The 14,409-nt window shown below is 45.5% G+C and overlaps 1 protein-coding gene across 1 annotated transcript in view; it reads right to left on the reverse strand.

The window, feature by feature from the left end:
- The window catches only part of LOC139405548 (trichohyalin-like), a 103,134-nt gene that overhangs the window by 48,608 nt on the left and 40,117 nt on the right, over positions 1–14,409 (reverse strand). The window contains exons 14-17 of the mRNA XM_071147964.1: positions 8,438–8,584; positions 8,221–8,330; positions 7,762–8,014; positions 7,481–7,674 (exon numbers count right to left, since the gene is read on the reverse strand). Of these exons, the coding sequence (XP_071004065.1) occupies positions 7,481–7,674; positions 7,762–8,014; positions 8,221–8,330; positions 8,438–8,584 (704 nt within the window). The remainder of the gene's footprint in view (positions 1–7,480; positions 7,675–7,761; positions 8,015–8,220; positions 8,331–8,437; positions 8,585–14,409) is intronic.

The following is a 14,409-nucleotide window of genomic DNA, read 5'->3' on the forward strand; positions in this document are numbered from 1 at the left end:
CTATTACGATGCTACTACCACTACGACGCTACCACAACCACCACTATGATACTACTACCACTATGATACTACTACCACAACTATGATGCTACTACCACTACGATACTACTACCACTACGATACTAGTACCACCACTATGATGCTACTACCACTACGATGCTACTACCACTATGATGCTACTACCACTATGATGCTACTACCACTACGATACTACTACCACTACGATGCTACTACCACTATGATGCTACTACCACTACGATACTACTACCACTATGATGCTACTACCACTACGATACTACTACCACTACGATGCTACTACCACTACGATACTACTACCACTACGATACTACTACCACTATGATGCTACTACCACCACTACGATACTACTACCACTACGATACTACTACCACCAATACGATACTACTACCACCACTACGATACTACTACCACCACTACGATACTACTACCACCACTACGATACTACTACCACTACGATACTACTAACACCACTACGATACTACTAACACCACTACGATACTACTACCACTACGATACTACTACCACCACTACGATACTACTACCACCACTACGATACTACTACCACCACTACGATTCTACTACCACCACTACGATACTCCTACCACTACGATACTACTACCACCACTATGATACTACCACCACCACTACGATACTACTACCACTACGATACTACTACCACTACGATACTACTACCACCACTACGATACTACTACCACTACGATACTACCACCACCACTACGATACTACCACCACCACTACGATACTACTACCACCACTACGATACTACTACCACTACGATACTACTACCACTACGATACTACCACCACCACTAGGATACTACCACCACTACCACCACTACGACACTACCACCACTACGATACTACTACCACCACTACGATTCTACTACCACCACTACGATACTACTACCACTACGATACTACTACCACCACTACGATACTACTACCACCACTACGATACTACTACCACCACTACGATTCTACTACCACCACTACGATACTACTACCACTACGATACTACCACCACCACTACGTTACTACTACCACCACTACGATGCTACTACCACCACTACGATGCTACTACCACCACTATGATACTACTACCACTACGATACTACTACCACTACTATGCTACTACCACCACTACGATACTACTACCACCACTACGATACTACTACCACCACTACGATGCTACTACCACCACCACTACGATACTACTACCACTACGATACAACTACCACTACGATACTACTACCACCACCACGATGCTACTACCACCACTATGATGCTACTACCACCACTATGATACTACTAACACTACGATACTACTACCACTACTATGCTACTACCACCACTACGATACTACTACCACCACTACGATACTACTACCACCACTACGATGCTACTACCACCACCACTACGATACTACTACCACTACAATACTACTACCACTACGATACTACTACCACCACTACGATACTACTACCACTATGATACTACTACCACCACTACTACGATACTACTACCACCACTACGATACTACTACCACCACTACGATGCTACTACCACCACCACTACGGTACTACTACCACTATGATACTACTACCACTACGATACTACCACCACCACTACGTTACTACTACCACCACTACGATTCTACTACCACCACTACGATACTACTACCACTACGATACTACCACCACCACTACGATACTACTACCACCACTACGATACTACTACCACTACGATGCTACTACCACCACTACGATGCTACTACCACCACTATGATACTACTACCACTACGATACTACTACCACTACTATGCTACTACCACCACTACGATACTACTACCACCACTACGATACTACTACCACCACTACGATGCTACTACCACCACCACTACGATACTACTACCACTACGATACAACTACCACTACGATACTACTACCACCACCACGATGCTACTACCACCACTATGATGCTACTACCACCACTATGATACTACTAACACTACGATACTACTACCACTACTATGCTACTACCACCACTACGATACTACTACCACCACTACGATACTACTACCACCACTACGATGCTACTACCACCACCACTACGATACTACTACCACTACAATACTACTACCACTACGATACTACTACCACCACTACGATACTACTACCACTATGATACTACTACCACCACTACTACGATACTACTACCACCACTACGATACTACTACCACCACTACGATGCTACTACCACCACCACTACGGTACTACTACCACTACGATACTACTACCACTACGATACTACTAACACCACTACGATACTACTAACACCACTACGATACTACTACCACTACGATACTACTACCACCACTACGATACTACTACCACCACTACGATACTACTACCACCACTACGATTCTACTACCACCACTACGATACTCCTACCACTACGATACTACTACCACCACTACGATACTACCACCACCACTACGATACTACTACCACTACGATACTACTACCACTACGATACTACTACCACCACTACGATACTACTACCACTACGATACTACCACCACCACTACGATACTACCACCACCACTACGATACTACTACCACCACTACGATACTACTACCACTACGATACTACTACCACTACGATACTACCACCACCACTACGATACTACCACCACTACCACCACTACGACACTACCACCACTACGATACTACTACCACCACTACGATTCTACTACCACCACTACGATACTACTACCACTACGATACTACTACCACCACTACGATACTACTACCACCACTACGATACTACTACCACCACTACGATTCTACTACCACCACTACGATACTACTACCACTACGATACTACCACCACCACTACGTTACTACTACCACCACTACGATTCTACTAACACCACTACGATACTACTACCACTACGATACTACCACCACCACTACGATACTACTACCACCACTACGATACTACTACCACTACGATGCTACTACCACCACTACGATGCTACTACCACCACTATGATACTACTACCACTACGATACTACTACCACTACTATGCTACTACCACCACTACGATACTACTACCACCACTACGATACTACTACCACCACTACGATGCTACTACCACCACCACTACGATACTACTACCACTACGATACAACTACCACTACGATACTACTACCACCACCACGATGCTACTACCACCACTATGATGCTACTACCACCACTATGATACTACTAACACTACGATACTACTACCACTACTATGCTACTACCACCACTACGATACTACTACCACCACTACGATACTACTACCACCACTACGATGCTACTACCACCACCACTACGATACTACTACCACTACAATACTACTACCACTACGATACTACTACCACCACTACGATACTACTACCACTATGATACTACTACCACCACTACTACGATACTACTACCACCACTACGATACTACTACCACCACTACGATGCTACTACCACCACCACTACGGTACTACTACCACTACGATACTACTACCACTACGATACTACTACCACCACTACTACCACTACGATACTACTACCACCACTACGATACTACTACCACCACTACGATACTACTACCACTACGATACTACTACCACCACTACGATGCTACTACCACCACTACGATACTACTACCACCACTACGATACTACCACCACCACTACGATACTACTACCACTACGATACTACTACCACCACCACGATACTACTACCACCACTACGATACTACCACCATTACGATACTACTACCACCGCTACGATACTACTACCACTACGATACTACTACCACTACGATACTACCACTACTACGATGCTACTACCACCACTACGGTACTACTACAACCACTATTACGATGCTACTACCACTACGACGCTACCACCACCACCACTATGATACTACTACCACTATGATACTACTACCACCACTATGATGCTACTACCACTACGATACTACTACCACTACGATACTAGTACCACCACTATGATGCTACTACCACTACGATGCTACTACCACTATGATGCTACTACCACTATGATGCTACTACCACTACGATGCTACTACCACTACGATGCTACTACCACTATGATGCTACTACCACTACGATACTACCACTATGATGCTACTACCACTACGATACTACTACCACTACGATGCTACTACCACTACGATACTACTACCACTATGATGCTACTACCACCACTACGATACTACTACCACTACGATACTACTACCACCACTACGATACTACTACCACCACTACGATACTACTACCACTACGATACTACTAACACCACTACGATACTACTACCACTACGATACTACTACCACCACTACGATACTACTACCACCACTACGATACTACTACCACCACTACGATTCTACTACCACCACTACGATACTACTACCACTACGATACTACTACCACCACTACGATACTACCACTACGATACTACTACCACCACTACGATACTACCACCACCACTACGATACTACTACCACTACGATACTACTACCACTACGATACTACTACCACCACTACGATACTACTACCACTACGATACTACCACCACCACTACGATACTACCACCACCACTACGATACTACTACCACCACTACGATACTACTACCACTACGATACTACTACCACTACGATACTACCACCACCACTACGATACTACCACCACTACCACCACTACGACACTACCACCACTACGATACTACTACCACCACTACGATTCTACTACCACCACTACGATACTACTACCACTACGATACTACTACCACCACTACGATACTACTACCACCACTACGATACTACTACCACCACTACGATTCTACTACCACCACTACGATACTACTACCACTACGATACTACCACCACCACTACGTTACTACTACCACCACTACGATTCTACTACCACCACTACGATACTACTACCACTACGATACTACCACCACCACTACGATACTACTACCACCACTACGATACTACTACCACTACGATGCTACTACCACCACTATGATACTACTACCACTACGATACTACTACCACTACTATGCTACTACCACCACTACGATACTACTACCACCACTACGATACTACTACCACCACTACGATGCTACTACCACCACCACTACGATACTACTACCACTACGATACTACTACCACTACGATACTACTACCACCACTACGATACTACTACCACTATGATACTACTACCACCACTACTACGATACTACTACCACCACTACGATACTACTACCACCACTACGATGCTACTACCACCACCACTACGGTACTACTACCACTACGATACTACTACCACTACGATACTACTACCACCACTACTACCACTATGATACTACCACCACTACGATACTACTACCACCACTACGATACCACTACCACTACGATACTACTACCACCACTACGATACTACTACCACTACGATACTACTACCACCACTACTACGATACTACCACCACTACTACGATACTACCACCACCACTACGATGCTACTACCACCACTACGATACTACCACCACCACTACGATACTACTACCACTACGATACTACTACCACCACCACGATACTACTACCACCACTACGATACTACCACCACTACGATACTACTACCACCACTAACTACGATACTACTACCACTACGATACTACTACCACTATGATACTACTACCACTACGATACTACCACTACTACGATGCTACTACCACCACTACGGTACTACTACCACCACTATTACGATGCTACTACCACTACGACGCTACCACCACCACCACTACGATATTACTACCACTATGATACTACTACCACTATGATACTACCACTACGATACTAGTACCACCACTATGATGCTACTACCACTACGATGCTACTACCACTATGATGCTACTACCACTACGATACTACTACCACTACGATGCTACTACCACTATGATGCTACTACCACTACGATACTACTACCACTATGATGCTACTACCACTACGATACTACTACCACTACGATGCTACTACCACTACAATACTACTACCACTACGATACTACTACCACTATGATGCTACTACCACTACGATACTACTACCACTACGATACTACTACCACCACTACGATACTACTACCACTACGACACAACTACCACTACGATACTACTACCACTACGATACTACTACCACTACGATACTACTACCACTATGATAATACTACCACCACTATGATACTACTACCACTACGATACTACTACCACTATGATACTACCACCACTATGATACTTCAAGTCATGGGACCAAACATGTCCAAAACATCCGAAAGTATCTCAAATTGATTGTGAAACTCACCAGTCACTTCAAGATGATTTGAACATGACGCTAATATGTCCCACTACTTGAACGGGTATTGTGCCAGCATTTGGAAACAGTGCCAGCCACTGCCAAGGAAACTAAACCAAAGCATGGATTGCTGTCAAGCCTTTTACATAGACTGATTACAGGGTGAGGACAAACTGTCAAGCATTTTACATAGACTGATTACAGGGTGAGGACAAACTGTCAAGCCTTTTACATAGACTGATTACAGGGTGAGGACAAACTGTCAAGCCTTTTACATAGACTGATTACAGGGTGAGGACAAACTGTCAAGCCTTTTACATAGACTGATTACAGGGTGAGGACAAACTGTCAAGCCTTTTACATAGACTGATTACAGGGTGAGGACAAACTGTCAAGCCTTTTACATAGACTGATTACAGGGTGAGGACAAACTGTCAAGCCTTTTACATAGACTGATTACAGGGTGAGGACAAACTGTCAAGCCTTTTACATAGACTGATTACAGGGTGAGGACAAACTGTCAAGCCTTTTACATAGACTGATTACAGGGCGAGGACAAACTGTCAAGCCTTTTACATAGACTGATTACAGGGCGAGGACAAACTGTCAAGCCTTTTACATAGACTGATTACAGGGCGAGGACAAACTGTCAAGCCTTTTACATAGACTGATTACAGGGTGAGGACAAACTGTCAAGCCTTTTACATAGACTGATTACAGGGTGAGGACAAACTGTCAAGCCTTTTACATAGACTGATTACAGGGTGAGGACAAACTGTCAAGCCTTTTACATAGACTGATTACAGGGCGAGGACAAACTGTCAAGCCTTTTACATAGACTGATTACAGGGTGAGGGCAAACTGTCAAGCCTTTTACATAGACTGATTACAGGGTGAGGACAAACTGTCAAGCCTATCCCTTTAAGGTAGTGTTTTCTTTACAACATTTTCTGCTTTTAACTTTTCCTTTATACATTTGTAAAGCATGAAAAGTATATTCACCTGAGTTCCTCAATGTCCTGCCCCAGCTGGTCTCGCTCTCTCTCCAGTGAGAGGACAGTCCCCGCCACATCCTGGTTCTCTCTTAGTAGTTCCTCAGTCTCTCTCTCTGCCCTCCTCTGCTGCTCTGTCGCTTGGCACAGCTCTGCCTGCAGACCTCTCAACTCCCCACACACTGCACCGTGCTGCACAGACAGCTGTAACCCACATCAAGAACAATAAAATGATAAGTGAGTAGAAGCAACACAAACCATACAGAGGAAGACTCTACTGTTCTCCTTCACCTCTTCCAGCCGTTTTCCAACCCTTCCTCTCTCCTCCCGTAGGGTCTCCACCTCTCTCTCCTTCTCCTCACGTAGGGTCTCCACCTCTCTCTCCTTCTCCTCTCGTAGGGTCTCCACCTCTCTCTCCTTCTCCTCTCGTAGGGTCTCCACCTCTCTCTCCTTCTCCTGTCGTAGGGTCTCCACCTCTCTCTCCAGCTCTCTCTCTCTGTCCCTGAGCTGCTGCAGGGAGCTGAGCTCTGATCTTCTACGAGTCCTGTACACACCCAAATACATTGATTGATAAGATATGGATTGATTGTCACACACAGCCTATTACAGAACACTGATGGAACTATCACGATCACAAATCAGCCCTCACAGACAGGCACTGAGGAAAATTAATGTTCATATTTAGTCTTCAAAACAGATGTAAAGGACATTAAGGTCTGTCTACTTTGAGGAAGTCACATCATGTCCTACCTTAACTCTGTGCTCTCATTGGACTGGGTGTGAAGCTCCCTACGAAGGGTCACGACCTTTGACTCTAGTCCCTGTAGCTGGACCTGGAGGTCAGCCATCTCCATCTCAAGCTTGAGGGTAAGAGTAGATGTCTGAGACAGTTCAGCAGCATATTCAGACGCAGTAATTTAGGGTTAATGTCTATCTGTAGAGGCTGGGCGTCAGGGTTAATGTATACCTGTAGTGCCTGGGCGTTGAGCTCTCTCTTGTCCTTGGCTAAGGCTTCGTTTAAGGCAGCCATCTTCTCTAGGGCGTCACGGTGCTCTGACACTTCTCTCTTCAGAAGGGTTTGACCGGACGAAAGGGTTAACACTGACTCACGGGCCTGGAGAGAAGGAAAGGGCAGAGTGAGGGAGGATAGAGGAAGGGGGAGGAGAGGACAGATGGATGAGAGAGGAAGCGGGAGGAGAGAGGGAGGATAGAGGAAGGAGGAAGAGAGAGGGAGGATCGAGGAAGGAGGAAGAGAGAGGGAGGAGAGAGGAAGGAGGAAGAGAGAGGGAGGAGGAAGAAGGGGAGAGGAAGGAGAAGAGGACCGATGGAGGAGAGAGGGAGGATAGAGGAATGAGGAGGAGAGAGGAAGGAGAGAGGAAGCGGGAGGAGAGAGAGGGAGGAGAGGACAGATGGGGGAGAGAGAAGCAAGTACTCTATATTATAGGGTGTCCACCACTCTGCCCAGAGTGGGTGAAAATGTGCTTTGATGAGGAAACTGCAGTTCCTTATGTAATAAAACACATTTTACCAAGACAAATATGATTCTTCATGTTCTGATTCGTTCACTGGGGTCTTTCTCTAACAACATTACCATCATTACCTACTTCCGGCGCCGACAGAGATGGCCGCCTCGCTTCGCGTTCCTAGGAAACTATGCAGTTTTTTGTTTTTTTACGTGTTATTTCTTACATTAGTACCCCAGGTCATCTTAGGTTTCATTACATACAGTCGAGAAGAACTACTGAATATAAGATCAGCATCAACTCACCATCAGTACGACCAAGAATATGTTTTTCGCGACGCGGATCCTGTGTTCTGCCTTACAAACAGGACAACGGAGTGGATCCTATGCAGCGACCCAAAAAAACGACTCCGAAAGAGAGGGAAACGAGGCGGTCTTCTGGTCAGACTCCGGAGACGGGCACAGCGCGCACCACTCCCTAGCATTCTTCTTGCCAATGTCCAGTCTCTTGACAACAAGGTTGATGAAATCCGAGCAAGGGTAGCATTCCAGAGGGACATCAGAGACTGTAACGTTCTTTGCTTCACGGAAACGTGGCTTACTGGAGAGACGCAATCCGAAGCGGTGCAGCCAACAGGTTTCTCCACGCATCGCGCAGACAGGAAAAAACATCTTTCTGGTAAAAAGAGGGGCGGGGGCGTATGCCTTATGACTAACGTGACATGGTGCGATGAAAGAAACATACAGGAACTCAAATCCTTCTGTTCACCTGATTTAGAATTCCTCACAATCAAATGTAGACCGCATTATCTACCAAGAGAATTCTCTTCGATTATAATCACAGCCGTATATATCCCCCCCCAAGCAGACACATCGATGGCTCTGAACGAACTTTATTTAACTCTCTGCAAACTGGAAACAATTTATCCGGAGGCTGCATTCATTGTAGCTGGGGATTTTAACAAGGCTAATCTGAAAACAAGACTCCCCAAATTTTATCAGCATATCGATTGCGCAACCAGGGGAGGAAAGACCTTGGACCATTGTTACTCTAACTTCCGCGACGCATATAAGGCCCTGCCCCGCCCCCCTTTCGGAAAAGCTGACCACGACTCCATTTTGTTGATCCCTGCCTACAGACAGAAACTAAAACAAGAGGCTCCCACGCTGAGGTCTGTCCAACGCTGGTCCGACCAAGCTGACTCCACACTCCAAGACTGCTTCCATCACGTGGACTGGGAGATGTTTCGTATTGCGTCAGATAACAACATTGACGAATACGCTGATTCGGTGTGCGAGTTCATTAGAACGTGCGTTGAAGATGTCGTTCCCATAGCAACGATTAAAACATTCCCTAACCAGAAACCGTGGATTGATGGCAGCATTCGTGTGAAACTGAAAGCGCAAACCACTGCTTTTAATCAGGGCAAGGTGTCTGGTAACATGACCGAATACAAACAGTGCAGCTATTCCCTCCGCAAGGCTATCAAACAAGCTAAGCGCCAGTACAGAGACAAAGTAGAATCTCAATTCAACGGCTCAGACACAAGAGGCATGTGGCAGGGTCTACAGTCAATCACGGACTACAGGAAGAAACCCAGCCCAGTCACGGACCAGGATGTCTTGCTCCCAGGCAGACTAAATAACTTTTTTGCCCGCTTTGAGGACAATACAGTGCCACTGACACGGCCTGCAACGAAAACATGCGGTCTCTCCTTCACTGCAGCCGAGGTGAGTAAGACATTTAAACGTGTTAACCCTCGCAAGGCTGCAGGCCCAGATGGCATCCCCAGCCGCGCCCTCAGAGCATGCGCAGACCAGCTGGCCGGTGTGTTTACGGACATATTCAATCAATCCCTATACCAGTCTGCTGTTCCCACATGCTTCAAGAGGGCCACCATTGTTCCTGTTCCCAAGAAAGCTAAGGTAACTGAGCTAAATGACTACCGCCCCGTAGCACTCACATCCGTCATCATGAAGTGCTTTGAGAGACTAGTCAAGGACCATATCACCTCCACCCTACCTGACACCCTAGACCCACTCCAATTTGCTTACCGCCCAAATAGGTCCACAGACGATGCAATCTCAACCACACTGCACACTGCCCTAACCCATCTGGACAAGAGGAATACCTATGTGAGAATGCTGTTCATCGACTACAGCTCGGCATTCAACACCATAGTACCCTCCAAGCTCGTCATCAAGCTCGAGACCCTGGGTCTCGACCCCGCCCTGTGCAACTGGGTACTGGACTTCCTGACGGGCCGCCCCCAGGTGGTGAGGGTAGGCAACAACATCTCCTCCCCGCTGATCCTCAACACTGGGGCCCCACAAGGTTGCATTCTGAGCCCTCTCCTGTACTCCCTGTTCACCCACGACTGCGTGGCCACGCACGCCTCCAACTCAATCATCAAGTTTGCGGACGACACAACAGTGGTAGGCTTGATTACCAACAACGATGAGACGGCCTACAGGGAGGAGGTGAGGGCCCTCGGAGTGTGGTGTCAGGAAAACAACCTCACACTCAACGTCAACAAAACTAAGGAGATGATTGTGGACTTCAGGAAACAGCAGAGGGAACACCCCCCTATCCACATCGATGGAACAGTAGTGGAGAGGGTAGCAAGTTTTAAGTTCCTCGGCATACACATCACAGACAAACTGAATTGGTCCACTCACACAGACAGCATCGTGAAGAAGGCGCAGCAGCGCCTCTTCAACCTCAGGAGGCTGAAGAAATTCGGCTTGTCACCAAAAGCACTCACAAACTTCTACAGATGCACAATCGAGAGCATCCTGGCGGGCTGTATCACCGCCTGGTATGGCAACTGCACCGCCCTCAACCGTAAGGCTCTCCAGAGGGTAGTGAGGTCTGCACAACGCATCACCGGGGGCAAACTACCTGCCCTCCAGGACACCTACACCACCCGATGTCACAGGAAGGCCATAAAGATCATCAAGGACATCAACCACCCGAGCCACTGCCTGTTCACCCCGCTATCATCCAGAAGGCGAGGTCAGTACAGGTGCATCAAAGCTGGGACCGAGAGACTGAAAAACAGCTTCTATCTCAAGGCCATCAGACTGTTAAACAGCCACCACTAACACTGAGTGGCTGCTGCCAACACACTGACACTGACTCAACTCCAGCCACTTTAATAATGGGAATTGATGGGAAATGATGTAAATATATCACTAGCCACTTTAAACAATGCTACCTTATATAAATGTTACTTACCCTACATTATTCATCTCATACGCATACGTATATACTGTACTCTATATCATCGACGGTATCCTTATGTAATACATGTATCACTAGCCACTTTATACTATACTATGCCACTTTGTTTACATACTCATCTCATTTGTACATACTGTACCCGATACCATCTACTGTATCTTGCCTATGCTGCTCTGTACCATCACTCATTCATATATCCTTATGTACATATTCTTTATCCCCTTACACTGTGTACAAGACAGTAGTTTTGGAATTGTTAGTTAGATTACTTGTTATTACTGCATTGTCGGAACTAGAAGCACAAGCATTTCGCTACACTCGCATTAACATCTGCTAACCATGTGTATGTGACAAATAAAATTTGATTTGATTTGATTTGATCATATCCAAAAAGTCAGATTTTGTAACCTATTACACCCGATAATAAGCACCGAGCTCTATTGTAACCTATTACACCCGATAATAAGCACCGAGCTCTGTTGTAACCTATTACACCCGATAATAAGCACCGAGCTCTGTTGTAACCTATTGCACCCGATAATAAGCACCGAGCTCTATTGTAACCTATTACACCCGATAATAAGCACCGAGCTCTGTTGACAGTAAATTTTTTAGGATTTGACATGTTGTGGTCGTCGTCTGCAAAGTTGTTTCCGCGGGACACAAAAAACTAAATTAGCATGACACGAGCTGGATTAAATTAGCATGACACGAGCTGGATTAAATTAGCATGACATGAGCTGGATTGAATTAGCATGACATGAGCTGGATTCAATTAGCATGACATGAGCTGGATTAAATTAGCATGACACGAGCTGGATTAAATTAGCATGACACGAGCTGGATTAAATTAGCATGACACGAGCTGGATTAAATTAGCATGACACGAGCTGGATTAAATTAGCATGACACGAGCTGGATTAAATTAGCATGACACGAACTGGATTAAATTAGCATGGCACGAGCTGGATTAAATTAGCATGACACGAGCTGGATTAAATTAGCATGACACGAGCTGGATTAAATTAGCATGACACAAGCTGGATTAAATTAGCATGACATGAGCTGGATTAAATTAGCATGACACGAGCAGGATTAAATTAGCATGACACAAGCTGGATTAAATTAGCATGACATGAGCTGGATTAAATTAGCATGACACGAGCTGGGTGAAATAAAAAAGGCTTTGAAATAAAAAACTTGTGGTACACTACGTTAACATTTCACAGAGATAAACTTCTTTCTTGTGAGAAATCAAAAAACATAAGGAATTCCGCATTAATAAGAAAGACGTAAAGTCGTGGCCAAAAGTTTTGAGAATGTCACAAATATTAATTTTCACAAAGTCTGCTGCCTCAGTTTGTATGATGGCAATTTGCATATACTCCAGAATGTTATGAAGAGTGATCAGATGAATTGCAATTAATTGCAAAGTGCCTCGTTTCAATGCAAATGAACTGAATCTCAAAAAAACATTTCCATTGCATTTCAGCCCTGCCACAAAAGGACCAGCTGACATCATTTCATTTATTATCTCGTTAACACAGATGTGAGTGTTGACGAGGACAAGGCTGGAGATCACTCTGTCATGCTGGTTGAGTTTGAATAACAGACTGGAAGATTCAAAAGAAGGGTGGTGCTTGGAATCATTGTTCTTCCTCTGTCAACCATGGTTACCTGCAAGGAAACACGTGCCGTCATCATTGCTTTCCACAAAAAGGACTTCACAGGCAAGGATATTGCTGCCAGTAAGATTGCACCTAAATCAACCATTTATCGGATCATCAAGAACTTCAAGGAGAGCAGTTCAATTGTTGTGACGGCGGCTTCAGGGCGCCCAAGAAAGTCCAGCAAGCGCCAGGACCGTCTCCTAAAGTTGATTCAGCTGCGGGATCGGGGCACCACCAGTACAGAGCTTGCTCAGGAATGGCAACAGGCAGGTGTGAGTGCATATGGAAGCACAGTGAGGCGAAGACTTTTGGAGGATGGCCTGGTGTCAAGAAGGGCTGCAAAGAAGCCACTTCTCTCCAGGAAAAACATCAGGGACAGACTGATATTCTGCAAAAGGTACAGGGATTGGACTGCTGAGGACTGGGGTAAAGTCATTTTCTCTGATGAATCCCCTTTCCGATTGTTTGGGGCATCCGGAAAAAAGCTTGTCCGGAGAAGACAAGGTGAGCGCTACCATCAGTCCTGTGTCATGCCAACAGTAAAGCATCCTGAGACCATTCAT

Source organism: Oncorhynchus clarkii, chromosome 3 (genome assembly GCF_045791955.1).
Source record: "Oncorhynchus clarkii lewisi isolate Uvic-CL-2024 chromosome 3, UVic_Ocla_1.0, whole genome shotgun sequence".
NCBI lineage: Eukaryota > Metazoa > Chordata > Actinopteri > Salmoniformes > Salmonidae > Oncorhynchus > Oncorhynchus clarkii.